The sequence below is a fragment of the Dendropsophus ebraccatus genome, chromosome 4 (genome assembly GCF_027789765.1).
Source record: "Dendropsophus ebraccatus isolate aDenEbr1 chromosome 4, aDenEbr1.pat, whole genome shotgun sequence".
NCBI lineage: Eukaryota > Metazoa > Chordata > Amphibia > Anura > Hylidae > Dendropsophus > Dendropsophus ebraccatus.
In genome coordinates this window covers 78,764,070-78,781,007 of record NC_091457.1, presented here as the reverse complement: position 1 = coordinate 78,781,007, position 16,938 = coordinate 78,764,070, and the positions used below count along the sequence as shown (strand labels likewise).

Below are 16,938 nucleotides of genomic sequence, written 5' to 3'. Positions count from 1 at the left end.
GGAGAGCCAGTTGAAGTTACGAAGAGGCAGCAGGAGGTGGTGTGCACTGGTCTGTAGTACGCTGCTGTAAGGCGGCAGTCAATTGTTGGATCTGCTGCGATTGCTGCTGGATCTGCTGAGCCTGTTGGGCGACCACTCTGGCTACGTCACGGATGTCAGGCACCTCGCCGGGATCCATGGTTGGAGCCTACTGTAAGGCCTGGAGTCGTGGATCCACTGAACCGTCACTAGCGATGGCACTAACTGCACGAGGGAGCGGAGTCTAAGGGGCCGCTGGTCTTCACCAGAGCCCGCCGCAAGGCGGGATGGGCTTGCTGCGGCAGGCGACCCCCAGGTCACTACCCCTGGCTTGGTTGCTAGTGACAGCAGGCGAGGCGTGGCAGGAGCAGTAGGCAGAAGATGTGCAGGCAGAGGTCTGTAGGCGTAACCGCAGGTGGCAGACAGTACTCAGGAACAATGGGTTAGGCAGCGGACAGGGGCTAGGGACCGGGTCAGCGGACAGGAACTAGAAACAAGGACTGAGGTCAGGAACAACAGGGAGCTGGGCCAGACGCTATGGGAAGCATGTAGAGGCTCCCACTCCTGTGGTGGGGCAGGGCTAGAATTTATAGGAGAGTGCAAGAACCAATTAGGGGCGGACTGCCCCTCTAACTCTGAGACAGCCGGCGCGCGCGCCCTAGGAGGTGGGGACGCGAGCGCCGGCCGGCACAGCGACGGACAGGAGCGGGGCGAGGTGAGGCGCCCCCAGGGGCCGAAGTGGCAGCAGCGCCAGGTCCCTGCATGTGTACACCAGCGGCTGCAGAACAAGGTGAGGGGGTGCGGCGGCGGTCCGGAGCGCAGAACGCCGCCGCAGCCCTGACAGAATCCCCGCAAGTTCACATCCACAGGTCATATGGTTTGAAATGGATAACACAAGCATGCTAAATTAGGATCCACCATTATCACTGTCTGTTCCTTGTACAGTGAAAATTGCATTTTAATTGAAGTCGATTTGATTTTACAATTTAAATTGAATGTTAGAAAATAAAAAAAAATTAATTGGCAAGGGCAGGCACACCAGTAGTCTACATGGGTGCCAGTTAAGGCCCAGCAACAACGAGGCAAGGGTTGGCACACCAGTAGGCTACATGGGTGCCAGTTAAGGCCCAGCAACAACGAGGCAAGGGCAGGCACACCAGTAGGCTACATGGGTGCCAGTTAAGGCCCAGAAACAATGAGGCAAGGGCAGGCACACCAGTTGGCTACATGGGTGCCAGTTAAGGCCCAGCAACAACGAGGCAAGGGCAGGCACACCAGTAGGCTACATGGGTGTCAGTTAAGGCCCAGCAACAACGAGGCAAGGGCAGGCACACCAGTAGGCTACATGGGTGCCAGTTAAGGCCCAGCAACAACGAGGCAAGGGCAGGCACACCAGTAGTCTACATGGGTGCCAGTTAAGGCCCTGCAGTAGCCAACAACCCCCAGCACCCTTTTGATTTTCAATTTGACTGTAGCAGTTGGGGTAACATTCCCTGCATAATGTAACTACTGACTTCTACCCCCACCACCCCCTTTCGATTTTCAATTTGACTGCAGCATAATGTAACTACTGACTTCTACCCCCGCCACCACCCTTTCGATTTTCAATTTGACTGCAATCCCTGCATAATGTGACTCACCACCTCCCCCCCCCCCCCCCCCCCCCCCCACCGCTGTTTTTATTTTGAATTTGACTTTGATCCTTGAAGATCTGGCAATTGTGTCATGCAAAGGGATCATCACTTGAGGGGTAGTGTACTACAAATCCCAGCAATACCGTGTAGTACCCACTAGTTTAGGGGGGGCTGTACTGTACAATCTGGTAGTGGCTGGACCTAGACACATGCTGGGATACCCCCTTACAATGAGCAGTGAAGTTTTATGCAGGTATACCACAAATCCCAGCAATACAGTGTAGTACCCACTAGTTTAGGGGGGGCTGTACAGTACAATCTGGTATTGGCCAGAACTATACACACACGCTGTGACACCCCCTTACAATGAGCAGTGAAGTTCTATGCAGGATGCACTACATATCCCAGCTATACAGTGCAGTACATACTAGTTTAGGGAGGGCTTGACGGTGCTATCTGGTATGGGCAACAACTGTACACACTTTGTCACCCCAATACAATGAGCAGTGAAGCAAGTTCTATGCAGGATGCACTACATATCCCAGCTATACAGTGCAGTACACACTAGTTTAGGGGGGGGTGGCTTGATGGTGCTATCTGGTATAGGCAACAACTGTACACACTTTCTGTCACCCCAATACAATGAGCAGTGAAGTAATTTCTATGCGGGATGCACTACAACTCCCAGCTATACAGTGCAGTACACACTAGTTTAGGTGGTGCTATCTGGTATGGGCAACAACTGTACACACTTTGTCACCCCAATACAATGAGCAATGAAGTAATTTCTATGCGGGATGCACTACAACTCCCAGCTATACAGTGCAGTACACACTAGTTTAGGTGGTGCTATCTGGTATGGGCAACAACTGTACACACTTTGTCACCCCAATACAATGAGCAGTGAAGTAAGTTCTATGCACTACAACTCCCAGCTATACAGTGCAATACACACTAGTTTAGGTGGTGCATCTGGTATGGGCAACAACTGTACACACTTTGTCACCCCAATACAATATGAGCAGTGAAGTAAGTTCTATGCGGGATGCACTACAGCTCCCAGCTATACAGTGCAGTACACCAGGACCACCAGCCCCAAAATCAAAAAGGAGTACACTGAGCACTTCTTAGGGGTGTGTATGCAACACCTAATGTCCCCTTTCTGCCAGCAGCCAGGCATCCACAATGTGCTGGTTAAATTGTGGTAGCAGCACTGCAAATCCCAGCCAGCAGTCTCTAGTAATAGTATTAATAAAAGCTTTAAAGGAGAAGTCCGGCGAAAATTATTTTTTTATATGTTATTACTGATGGAAAGTTATACAATTTTCTAATGTACATTAATTATGGGAAATGCTCCTATACTGCTATTTCCCTTAATTTAGTGTACCAGGAAGTGTTAGAATTATCTCAGAAGCAGTGACGTCACGACGAAAGGTGTAATTCCTATGGAGTGTCCAGCAGGGGGCGCACTATATATAGAAGTCAATGAGTACCATGTCGGCGTCCGGGCAGGAAGTCAGCTATCACATAGAGTAAGGAAGCAGCAGGAGGGGGGATCGGAGGGGGATGATAGCTGCAGTGATGAGCGGCTCCCCCTGCGCAGCATCGCGGCGGCGATCTCAGCCATATAACCCGGCTACTACTCTCCCATCACCTGCACATGCTATGAGCAGGTGGGGAGAGTAGTAGTTGAGAGTAGTCCACAGCGGTGGCAGTGGCGGCAGCGGCGGGCGTTCGGTAGCGGCGGGCGGCGGGCTTACTGTGATGTACTGATTGCTTACATTTATGGAATACTTTGGGGAGCAAGGACACTTGCTCCCCAAAGTATTTCATAAATGTATTCAATCAAAAACACTGTACATTACATTACATACACATCCATTGTAATTCCAATGGAGTGTCCAGCAGGGGCGCACTATATATAGAAGTCAATGGTACTCATTTACTTCTATATATAGTGCGCCCCCTGCTGTACACTCCATAGGAATTACACCTTTCGTCGTGACGTCACTGCTTCTGAGAAAATTCTAACACTTCCTGGTACACTAAATTAAGGGAAATAGCAGTATAGGAGCATTTCCCATAATTAATGTACATTAGAAAATTGTATAACTTTCCATCAGTAATAACATATAAAAAAATAATTTTCGCCGGACTTCTCCTTTAAGTCCTGAAAAGGGCTGTTTGTTTATATTGCTAGTATATACCCTGCCTACTGGAACGCTAAATCCTACACTGACACTCTCCCTGACCAGCAGCAGCTCTTTCCCTGATCTCTCACAGCATGCGTCTGAAGCGAGCACTGCCGGCGCAGAGTGTTATATGGCAGGGTCATCTGATCTGGCCAACCAATCGCTGCTATCGACATGTATGGGTCCCACGTGATCGCAGGATGTACCAAAGAGTCTCCTGCATGTTTATTGGCTGAGAAAAAGTGCGCAAACTTACAGGAAACGGCTGATGAGATTTTCTCGAGTATCGCGAGATGCTCGTCCGAGTAACGAGTACCATCAAGTACCCTAATACTCGATCGAGTACCAAGCTCGGACAAGCACGTTCGCTCATCTCTTCTCCCTATCCATGTTTTCCAGAACTCTAGGGCGGCATCCAACTTCTGCAACCACAGTGAATCAAATACCGCGCTCGGGTTCGGATTACCCAAACGTTTTGGCAGATCTGCTCAACACTACAAATGTTGTTGTGAGTTCTTCCTAGTGTGAATATATCCTGCTGGTAGGATATATATATATATATATATATATATATATATATATATATATATATATTTTTTTTTTTTTTTTTTTTTTTTTTTTTTTTTGGGGGGGGGGGGTACAGCAAATGCTAACATGCTAATGATATTATCCTATTTTTTATGACTTAAAAATTAATATTTTAAGACAGATAAAGGCAGTTTTTTCAAGACAGTATTTGCCTAAAACAAGTCACTTGCATTTCATTTTACAGATGTTTTAATCATGGGCATAAAATGACTGTATATGTGAAGTGACATAGTGATCGGCTGGGGTGTGAGCTCCTAAACACACGTGTGTACATGGCCGATAACACGAACATTGTACACAACCAGGAACCTCTACCATGATGCAGTATTCTCTATTGGCCAGCAGATGGCGCTGCAGTACGCCGTACGCTGCAGGAAAAAAGTGATTCTCTGATTGGCTGAACGGCAGGACAATCTAAAAAAACATGGCGTCCTCCAAGGTCCAGCACGTTGTGGCGGATTCCGGAGCTTTCTTGAGGAATGCCGCATTACAGGTGAGCGGAGCGGTCACTAGAGAGGGATTACTGTGTGTACATGGCCTGACTGACTGTCATGTGTCTGCAGGAGATCGGGGCGCTCATCTACACTGTGCGGGAAGTGGTGGACGAGATCAGGGACAAGCCGACCAGGAGGAGACTGGCAGTGCTGCCCTATGAGCTTGTGTTCAGGGAGCCCACACCTGACAGCATCCAGCTGGGTAAGGACAGAGCACAGGGAAGGTTACACGTGGTACTACAAGTCTCAGGAGGGCTGAGGGGCCGGTGTCATACAAGTAGATGGAAGGCTGACTGGTTGTCTCCTGATTGTGGCCTTATTCTATCATGGAATCCAGTGCTCACCAGTGTGATGGCACTGCTAGCATGCCCTGTTGTCATTGTGCAACACCTGGTGACCCCTAGATCCAGGGATGCTGCAGGATCACAGGGCGGCGGACATCAGTGATCCCCAACCTGTGGCTCTCCAGCCCTCACAAGGCTACAGCTCCAAGCATGGGGGTCACTGCCCTACAAGCTGTTACAGAGAGGGGTGCAGTTTTGTAGTATATATACCCTGTCCCGAGTCACCACATTATATATGGCATACGCTCCTCTGTGTTTTACCTAACTATTCAAAGGAAATTCCCAATAGTTCCCAAGTCCTGATCGGGAACCTGAAAAGTAGTATCATCTACTGCCTTACAGTTCTCTGCTTAGGTTATGTTCACATGTTCAGGATCTGCTGCAAATAACAAATGAATAAAAACAGCATCTGATCTGCTGCAGATCCTATACATGTGGATATACCATTAAAGTTGTTACAGATTGAATAAAGTCTTATCTTTTTTTGAGGGATATGGCCATATTTCAGTGCTTATGCTGCCTCGACTCTTGCTGTTCAGTAGGATACATCACCTGCTTGTACTTTTATCACAGTCATTTGAATAAATCTTCTGGTCAGTCTGGGGGTTCAGACCTTGACCAAGCTAGAAGCGCAGAGCTGATTTCTTCACTCACCAGCTTGCTGCATTACCAGTCTGACTGCTGGAGTTCTGTACTAAAGCTATGAAGCTTGTCTCCTTAAGCAAGCTTGGGAGAGATGTGATCAACTGCTTGCTTCTTTTTGCTCTATATACTGATCGTGAGACCTGACCATTTAAAAAGGTACCTGTGTGTATGTGTGTGTATATATATATATATATATATGTGTGTGTATATATATATATATATATATATATACACACACACACACACATAAGGCTTTCATTTCATACCTGGCCATTGAAGTCAAAGCTTCTGTTGTCATTCGGCAAGTGTTTTTACCAACTGGGTTAGATCCTATAATCACTACACTGGGTTAGACCCTATGTGCACATGGAAAATATTTGGCTTATTCATCAGCTGGCTGGTTGTTGTCTGTTTTTTCTACAGTGACAGATTTCTCTAAGAAGACTGGGGATTATGTCAGCCTGTCAGCCACTGACATCAAGGTCCTTGCTCTCACCTACCAGCTTGAGGTTGAACATGTTGGTACAGAACATATTAGAATGGAGCCACCACAGAAGGTAACTTTCTGCCTCCAAATTCTGTGAGGGCTCCCCTGATATAGAGGGAATCCCAGATGTGAGCTTTCATGTATGATCAATCCTTTTTTTTAACCCTATAAATGCCACTAATAACATTCTGCATTCCCAGGCTATAGATGTTAATGGGTTCTGACTAGTCATTTGGCGGTGATGCCGAACTTTTGGCAAGTTCGCTTATCGCTACTTATGACCACTGAAAAGCGACATTATTGCTTCTCCTCACACGACTGACTACATTGACAAGGAGGAGTATGGGGTGATAGCTGAGCTGTGGGACGTCTTATTGTAGACTTGGATCATGGATCATTTGTCCCACATCAAACTGTGTTAATATGGCTGGGAGCAAGGCAGAGGGCGCATGACTAAATGCTGCTGCAGCCCTGCCCCTATGCCTATGTACAGGGCACTAGGAGCAAGAATTAAACGTCTGAACGCTGTTTCTGATATCTAGATACTGGGAGAGATTTACATAACAGAAGGGACAGGTTACCTTTAAAGGGATATTCCCGTCTGGGCTTACATAGTTATACTTGTAGGATTCAGTAATTTAATATTTTTGCAAATGCATTCATTTATAAAACTTCCTCTGATATGCTGCTTTTTCCCCTCAATGTCTAGGTTACCGACCACCACTCTGCTCTGAAAACAGTGGCCTGACCACTGTTTTCAGAGCAGAGTGGTGGTTGGTAACTTAGACAATGAGCTGTTAACAAGGGAAAGAGCAGCATATTAGGAGAAGAGACACGTTTGCTAAATGAATGTATTTAAATTGACAAACTCTACAAGTTTACTATGTTATCTGAGATGAGAATACCCCTTTAAAGCAGCAAGACTAAAGGTAGCCTTCTAAATTTTTACCAGTACTGATAAAGCAGTTGGTTTTTAACATGCCCAGTCCTCCTTTGGGTCATGGGGGGGTGTCTGGCATCTAAAACCAATGCACACTCCAGATATGCATGTGTATGGGGTGATCAGGCATGGTAGTTTTCAACCAAATAAGCATTTAGTTTACGCCCATCTCCTATGTATGGCCAGCTTAAATATGATGAGTCAGATTCTGTTTAATCTTGTGCCTGTTACACTGTAATTGAGAGAGTCCTATTTTCCAGGTCTCTATCAGCACCACAACTCAGCATCCTGAGGCACCAGTCAATGTGGCTGGTTTCCATTTTCCTTCCAAGGTAAACTTTCTTTTTCTGAGTTTAAAAATGAAATAGTTAAAGATGCTCCAAATATAGATTGAAGAAAATCCTTCACTTGTTCATAAACTCATGTCATATGACATTTCTTCAATGAACTTATGGGAATTCTTGTTCCCCGACTCAAGGTTTATCTGTAAAGATGAGGGCAACTCAAACATGATTGAATGGGATTTGAATACCTACAGCCTATGGCTGTATCCATGTTTTCCAGGACTCCCTAGGGTTGCATCCAACTTCTTCAGCCATCGGTATTCAAATGCCGAACAATCCAACTCAATTATTCTTAAAGGGGTTATCCAGCGTGGGGGCACTTTTTTGAGGGAACCGGGGAGGAGGTGGCTGAAATAAAAGACGTCCACTTACCTCCCCGGTTCCAGTGCCGGGTTCCCGGACGCTTCTGGGTGTCTGACGCCGCCCGTGACGCTACGTCTCAGGGCCGCTCAGCCACTCATTGAAGGAGGTGGGATCCGAGCAGACTTCAAACGGATCCCGCCTCCTTCACTGAGTGGCTGAGCGACCCTGAGACGTAGCGTCTAGGGCGGCGTCAGACACCCGGAAGCGGACGGGAATCGAGCACCAGAGCGCCGTGATGCGGGACCCGCCGCTGGAACCGGGGAGGTAAGTGGAAGTCTTTTATTTCTGCCACCTCCTCGGTCCCCCCCAAAAAAGTGCCCCCACGCTGGAGCACCCCTTTAAGTTGCACTCATCTCTATTTATTGGTTTACCACCCCCTTGTTGCTAGACGTATGCCAACAGATACTGCACCTAATAGTTAAATCCAATTTAATCACATGCAGAGTCATTTTGTTAACCTTTGCACACACTGACAAAATGGCCATTTTCTGATCAGTGTTAGGGTAGCTTCACACGTACCGACTCGCAGCGTTAATAACACTCCGAGTCGGCTAGGTCCTGGCAGATCACTTTCACTACATACACACAGCGGTCTGAACGACCGCTGCGTGTATGTAATTCTGCCGGCCACTTAACACCTTCAGCTGCCGCCCGGCTTCCGCTCTGTGTACATTACCTGTCTTCGCTGCACTGGGTCCTGGCATACTGCTCTCCCACTCGGCCAATCAGTGTGTTGCCCAGCCACAGCAACTGATTGGCCGGGCGGGAGAGCAGTACGCCGGGACCCCATGCAGCGAGGACAGGTAATGTAAACAGAGCGGGAGCCGGGCGGCAACAGAAGGGGTTAAGCGCAGGGCTGTGGAGTCGGTAAGCCGTAGCTCCAACTCCGACTCCTGAATTTTATCAGGACCGACTTCGACTCCTGCTCCTTCATAAATTTCCGTCAGATACCAGGGGAGTTATTTATCACACTGGCTCAGCAGCTTCTCCCTAATGTCCTACATGATCCTGGGGCGACTTCTGAGTGAATAAAGGAATAATGTATTGTGGACATGTCACGGGAGAAGTGCTCGAGTGTGAGATGGTAAGTCCAGGAGGGATCTGTGCTCAGCAGTGTTATGCTGCTGAGCTATTATTTATTATTGCCGGGCCTGGACTTACATGGAATGGCAGGTAGGTAGTGGGACTTGCCATTCCCTCCCCCCGATCCAGGTCAGGTTTTGGGGTCAGGTGTCTCAGACCCTAATCAGCCTGACAAGGTAAAAGCCCTGCAGAGGATCCAGTGTTGCCTCTCAGCCAGGAGTGATCAGCCTGTGTGTTTGGTGGGAGCTGTGAATACAGACGCTGCTGGAGCTTATATACACCCTGCGGTATCCAGGTGAAAGACGCACTGTTTGTCTAGTGTCAGATAGGTGAAGAAACCTGTTAGTAAGCGCCCAGACGGGCAAGATCTTTTTGTTTGTTTTGTTCTTAAAAGCACGGTGTTGCTATATTTCTGTTTGATGGACTGTTTATGCTGCAAATAAACGCCAAGCTGTTATTTTACAAGTCCAAGTCTGCTGTGAACTGTGTCCAAACACACCATCCCCCTAGAAGATCCCTACAGTATATAAAGCAGCTTCTCCTGTTTGTGCAGTGGATGCAGCCAGTCTCCAGCCTCCATGTCCTGAACTACTCAGAACTAGACTAGATGGAGCAGGTGTTTTTTCCTGCTGACAGTCTTCTATGTTTCTAACTAAGTACTCACCATACACAAAGAAACACTGCTAACAATGCCAAATCCCTGTGATACAGAGGGGTCAGCCATACTGATAGTCACACATAGTGATGTTGAGGGTCACTGTGGGGGCACGCAATAGCACATACATACATACACACACACACAGCCTGCTGCAGCCATAGCACACATACATACATACATACATACATGCGCTCACAAACCCACACATGCACAGCCTGCTGCAGCCATAGCATACACACACAGCCTGCAGCCATAGCACACATACATACATACATACATACATACATACACACACACACACACACACACACACACACACACACACACACCTGCTGCCATAGAACACTAAAGAAAAACACACAATCTTCTCCCAGAGAGAAAACACCACACTGAGGACAGAGGTTACTGCTACACTACTTATGTCTTCTCCTCCTCTATATTACACAGGATATCTTCATATTACACTGCTGCTACTACAGTAATTACACTACTACAGTAATCCAGCATCCTGGAGGAGAACAGCACAGATCTCCCCCCACACAATGGACTCCTGTATTCCAGCTTAGAAACAAACGGCCAAATAGTGGCTGACAACTTTTTTCCCCGACCACCCTTATCTAATAGGGCCAGTGTCCTATTAGAATGTTGCTCATAAAATATTGATGAGAAAAACTTATAAAATTGATATGACTCCGACTTAGTTTTGGCTGGAGTCGGAGTCTATCTCTGACTCCGACTCCACAGCCCTGGTTAAGCGGCCGGCAGAATTACATACACGCAGCAGTCGTTCACACTGCTGTGTGTATGTAGTGAAAGGGATCTGCCAGGACCTAGCCGACTCGCAGCGTTAACGATGCGAGTCGGTACGTGTGAAGCTACCCTTATTGTGTTATTGCACTGCTTCTACTGATGCAGTGTTCTTTCGTAGTTTAATATAGTCAGGATGCGCCATATTATATTCTCCTCTTTCTGTTGTGTAAAGGTCCACCCAGTATATCCCACCTCACATTGTCTTACATTGCAATTATCATGACAAATGTTACTGTGTGGTGTGCTACATTTGGCTCTGTGTTTTAGTTTTGTGCTTGGAAATGTGGATGGATGCTTCCATTCATTTATGTTTAGAATAGTGAAGTAGTTCCAACACTCCCGAGCGTGCAGTTTCATGGTCTGTGGGTGACCATGGCTAAGTGCTACTGCGTGAAACGCGTTTGTTTTAATATTTTAATGCACAGATTAAATAAAAGTTAAGTTTTATACTGCTCGCTCGAGAGTGCTGGAACTACCTCATAGGCTGGTGTTTGGATCCGTGCAACGCTACCCGCCCCTCCACCCCCCCCCCCTGTTTTCGGGTTAATTTATCCAGTTTTACAGGTGAGAGGTGAGCTATTACTGTATTTTCAGATTGTTCATTTCTTTATCAACCTATTTCCCTCTGTGTTCCAGTGATTGGTGGTAGTCCCTACTCTTGTGCATATGTTGGAAGGTGAATTTATCCATGTTTGCTTTTGTATCTATAGTTTACATAAGGATTTAGAAAGTGCCCATATTAGAGCTTTGACAATACTGTATATTCTCCCTCTCTAGTCCACAGGTAAGAAAGATGACTCGCTGAAGACACAGATGACAGAGGAGACTAAAGACAGTACAGAGAATAAAGAATATAATTCCTTTTTCTTCTGGAGAAACCCCCTGCCAAATATCGAAGATGATTTGCTGGAGTTAATGGTACACATGGCATTAAGTCAGAATGTATAGCTGTCTGTATGTAATGCCCCAGCCATAGCATAGTATCGCATCTCTTTACAAGGAGGGGTTCTACACTTGGGATTCCCGCCTAGTCTAGGTGACTTGTCAGTGTAGGTGACTTGTCATCTAAACTTGGCTCTGTAGACGACAGATTGCCTTGGATTAAAGGGGTACGCTGTAAATAAGTTTAAAAGAACTCCCCATATGTGCAGTTTACTACCACTAGGTAATATACATAATGGGAGATATGCAGTGTAGCTCTAAACCACAGCGAACGATAGAATAGCAAAACCACACAGTGAAGAGGATTGTTGCCAAGGCCGAGTTCACAGCTCCAAGGACCCAACGTCTAGTCTCCTAACAGTCCAATATAGAAACGAACAGGTGAACTATTTTTATTTATTTTTTTAAATTCTTCTTAAGGGTGCGTTCACACATGCAGGATCTGCAGCAGATTTGATGGCGCAGATTTGAATCTGCAGCAGATCCACAGCAGATTTGATGGCCTAGAATTGATTTGCTTTGAATCTGCAGCTTCAAATCTACACCATCAAATCTGCTGCAGATCCTGTTTGTGTGAATGCACCCTTATTCAGACATTAGTGTGCAATGTTTCCATAGTATCTTTCTCAAGCAATAAAAAAGCAGGCATTTATATCCCCCCCCCCCAACACTTATTAGTGATGTCAGTACATCATCATAATGATGCATAATAAAAATAAATATATAGGGAAAAGATACATATATTAGTGAACTACATATTCTATTAAGTATCATATAGTGATCTGCTTGCATATACATATAGCCAGACCAAAAAATAGCAGTTCTGCCTTAATCATAATTCTCAACATTATAAAATGTTCAGTCCATAAAGTGTTAATCTTGTGTTTATTGCTTTAAAAAGATCCTATTATGGGACTGAAACATTGCACACTGAGGGGTGAATAAAGAACCTTTTGTGATTCTACTTGGTACTGAGTGCTGCTGCTTATATTTCTGTATATAGTAATACTAGATGCTACTATTGCCCATAACCAAAGCATTGTCTTTTGCTTCCAATAACTCTACTGTAATCCTCCCAGCACCATAACTGTGTAGGTAGTGGACATTTTTGTGTTTCTCAAGTCTTGCACTCTATATGGTTGCTAATAATCAACCAGTATTTTTTGTCCATGCAGAATGCCCAGTCAGTGTCTGTGACTACAAGCCTAAAGGAATCGTATCTAACTGATGAACAGGACCATGAAGCTGACAGGTCTACCAGTGAGGAAGGAGAAGATGAGGATGATGATGGGGGAGGCTGGATTACACCAAGTAACATCAGACAGATCCAACAGGACATGAGCAGTCTGGAGGCCCCAGTTGACGTGGTAGTCGGCTGTCTGACTACAGACTTTGCCATGCAGGTATTATTGCAATTTGTTTCAAGTTCTCCCTCAACAGCTTCATTTAGATTTTGCATATTACTTCTATTTGTGCTACTATTTTTAGTGATGATTATTCCAAGAATAAAACTGGTCATAGAGATTAAAGTGTACCTGTCATTTGCAAAAACCTGTAACATGTCATAGAGTCGTGTCAAAAGTTTTGATCGGTCCTGGTCTGAGTGTTCAGACCCATCCTCTCCCTGCTGTGTGTAAGATGAGTCAGGCTCCATAGACATATATTATGAGCTGGTATTTTGTTTTAAATACTTCAGAGCTGGGGAGGACGCACTGCAGCGCTTCCTGCCCCGCTCGTTCTTACGATCAGTATGGGTCTGAACACTCGGATTGGACAGATCAAAAGTTTTTACAAATGACAGGTACACTTTGTTTTAGTTGGCACATTCTAGTGATATTGACAGGCAGGATACACACACAATGTATATTGACAGCTTCTCTGGCTGGGAACTGTCATCGTGAAGATGAATTACTGACGATAAGGTGCAGGCTCCCTTCAGAGCATTGAGGGATTCATCAGCCCAGCCACCATGGTCAATAATCTAGGCGACCAGCTGTTAACTTAATGGACACATCTAAATTCCAAGGTCTAGTTTTCATAATTAAAAAGAGGACGCACACTAGATGCCTATCCCTATGTGGGAGACAATTAATCTCAAGAAACAACAAGACTAGTTGGGGCAACCATGTCCCATGGGAAACAAAGATTACTTACTGTAAGTTCGCTCATCTTTAGTGACGACAGGTTCCCTTTAAGAATTAACATTTTGGTTTCCTTAATTATGGATCCTGATCCACAATCTATTGCCCTGAATCTGTTTTCCTGCCCTCAGAATGTGCTGCTACAGATGGGGCTGCACGTGCTCTCTGTGGATGGAATGCTGATTCGCCAGACCAGGAACTACATTCTGCGCTGTCATGGCTGCTTCAAGTGAGTGAATGGAGGTTTTTTCATATTGATTACTTAGGCTTTGGTAATGCATGCATTCAGGTCCATGTGTCATACTTTCTCTGTAAGGGCCTCATATGCATCAGCAGTGGGTAAAGCTTTCTCCGGCAAAGTTGTCCATCAATATGTTTGCCAACCATACCATAGCTAGGCAGTATTTATGTGAATGCATATTGCATGCATTGTTTATGGGTAGCTATGAGGCTTGTTTGAAGCTATTGAAGCCTCTTTGACAACTCTAATGTGACAGCATTGCATAAATAGTACCGAGTAGAAGATACCCTTTCAGTCCAGGCACAAGGCATTTCAGCCAATCAGAATGCTTGTAAAGGGTGAAACGGTGCACCTGCTAATAACTAACATTTTCTTTTATTTCAGGACTACAGCAGAGATGACTAAAGTGTTCTGTCCCAACTGTGGTAATAGGACCCTGAAGAAAGTCGCTGTGTCTGTGAATGAAGATGGCAGCCTTCACATGCATTTCTCCAAAAACCCCAAAGTTCTAAATACTCGTGGGCTGCGGGTAAGATGTAAACAAATTGCTGAAAATGGGCATACAGCAGTTTAGCCTTCAGCTGTACATGGATATGCTCGAAGTTTCTAATACAAGAGATTACATACAGCAGAGGCAGCTGTTTTATGGTGCTGCACATGTGACTATAGCAGCCAGCCAATCCCTTATTTTGTACTATATAAAGGTATGAACTGTTGCTTTTAGGAGCCCCTTCTTATAAATTCTCACAAATCTTTAGTGAGGACAGAACACTAATTCACTTGTACACAGGACAGCCAAGGCATGCTATTTTGATAATTCGCCCAATCGATCGTTTAATGATTTTGTTTTTTATAACGATCAACATTTAGACGAATAAATAGAAAATTTGTAAGAAAAATCGTTAGGGTGCCTTCACACCTACCGTATCGCAGCAGAAAATCCGCTGCGGATCCGCAGCAGATTTAACTAAATGAATGAACATAGCATCAAATCCGCACTTACAAATCCGCTGTGGATCCGCAGCGGATTTGACAGTGCGTATTTAATGCTGTGTTCATTCATTTAGTTAAATCTGCTGCGGATCCGCAGCGGATTTTCTGCTGCGGATCCGCAGCGGATTTTCTGCTGCAATACGTTAGGTGTGAAGGCACCCTTATTGCGATAATTTTACATGAAGTGATCTGTGAATTTTTTAGCGAACAACGATTTGAGAATGTGTTAAAAGATCGAAATGAACGATTTCTCACTCGTCGCTTGATGGCTTACTGTGTTTATACCGAACGATTATCTCTCAAATGCGATCGTTATTGTGAAAATTCAAACAATAATCGTTCCTTGTAAACGCAGCAGTGTTTTATATACTTTTTGTTTTTTTTTTCTTCACAATTTTTGCTCCCTTTTTTTTTTTAACTGCTTTTAGAAGTGTGACCAAGAGGTGGCGATATAACACCTTGGTAATTGTCCAAGAATTTCTCATCTGCAAATAGAAAATCTTTCCTTTTGGAGAGATAGTTTGGCTTGGCATAAAATCCACAGTCAATGTTCTAAGGCTCCTTGACTGAGCGAGACTTGACTTGAAGAAACATCTCTTTGTGTGAGAGCTGTTTTGCATATCCTTTCTTCCCAGAATTCTCAGTGGAGCAGCAATGGTCTGTAAGTCTCCACACGTCTTTATGACAGGCTCTCCTTACGAAGAGTCACTACCCCTTTGACCCACGTCGATAGACCTCTCACTAGCCAGCCGACACCCTGCTCTGCACTGATAAGGGGCAAAAACCCCGAAACAGCTGTCTGCAGATGGGAAATCTTTCCTTTTGAAAAGATAGCTTGGCTTGACATAAAATCCCCAGTCAATGTTCTAAGGCTCCATGACTGAGCGAGACTTGACTTGCCTAAGAGGTGTGAGAGCTATTTTGCATATCCTTTCTTCCTCTTGTGATCTAATTTTTATATCAAATTTATTAGTATAGAAGTTGATCTACATTTTGAGGTTTGGCATTGCTCATGTTTTCAAGAGGATAGTACAGTGTACATATAACCAGGCATAACTAACGGTTATAGTGGGCATAAACAGTAATGCTAAACACAGTTATATTATAGCAACCCTATATATGCAACTTCTGCAAACTGGTCAGCAACATACATCTTTACCATTCTTCATTTATGTTTTCCTGCAGCACTCCCTGCCAGCCCCACAAGGTGGCAAGCACGCATCCAACCCACACTTAGTGTGGGACCAGAGTTTCCCTCAGCAGAGGCTTTCCAAAAAAGCCAGATCTAAAACAGACGTCTTTAACCCAGATTACATTGCTGGAGCCTCACCGTTTGCAGAAAACGACATATACAGCCGTGCCGCTAATTTGAACATCAAAGATGGAGCAGTAGGAGCTGGGCGACGACGGGTGAACCCTAATGCTCCCCGAAAAAAAGGAGTGAAGAAGAGATGAGTCCTGTATCATCAGGGGAGGGAAGAAGTAAAGATATGATGACTTTATTTATAATGTGCCTTATGTCAGCCTGGCTTGCAGTGGAATTTTATGTAGGAATATATGAAATGCAAGGTTTGGCAAAGGATTACGTACTTTATATAATAATGGCGTCTCTTCCTAGTTAATGTTTTACAAAGTTGAGGTGAAATTCTCATGACCATTCGTAGTTATCACTATGCTGCTTAACAAACATTTGTGTCCTGGTCTGTTCTTTTTTAAAGCACATAAGCAGCTTTTAAACAAATTGTGAAACATGACACCCGGTTCCGGATTAAAATTTGGCAACAAGTCTCTGTGTGTTTGATTAAAAGGGTACTTTAAAGGTGTGTGTGTGTGTGTGTGTGTGTGTGTGTGTGTGTGTGTGTGTGTGTGTGTGTGTGTGTGTGTGTAATTTTTTTTTTCTTTTTATAGAACCCTTTCTAAGGCGCTTAACATTAAAAAGATTGTGCTACCTGCATTTTATTTTATTTTTTTTCACCAAACAGAACCAGATACTGAAACATGCTAATTTTTTTTTCTTATCT

The 16,938-nt window shown here is 44.9% G+C and overlaps 1 protein-coding gene across 2 annotated transcripts; it reads left to right on the top strand.

Moving 5' to 3' along the window:
* The first annotated feature begins 4,816 nt into the window (after positions 1–4,816).
* Positions 4,817–16,705, top strand: NOB1 (NIN1 (RPN12) binding protein 1 homolog). 2 transcript variants are annotated; one of them, XM_069968538.1, is made up of 9 exons: positions 4,817–4,925; positions 4,996–5,128; positions 6,339–6,472; positions 7,603–7,674; positions 11,378–11,518; positions 12,718–12,945; positions 13,815–13,912; positions 14,309–14,453; positions 16,103–16,705. In XM_069968538.1, the coding sequence occupies exons 1-9, from the start codon at positions 4,857–4,859 to the stop codon at positions 16,370–16,372; spliced, it is 1,290 nt and encodes a 429-aa protein (XP_069824639.1). In that variant the 5' UTR covers positions 4,817–4,856; the 3' UTR covers positions 16,373–16,705. The 2 variants fall into 2 exon arrangements, with proteins under 2 accessions (XP_069824639.1, XP_069824640.1); XM_069968539.1 differs by lacking the exon at positions 7,603–7,674.
* The last annotated feature ends 233 nt before the right edge of the window (positions 16,706–16,938 follow it).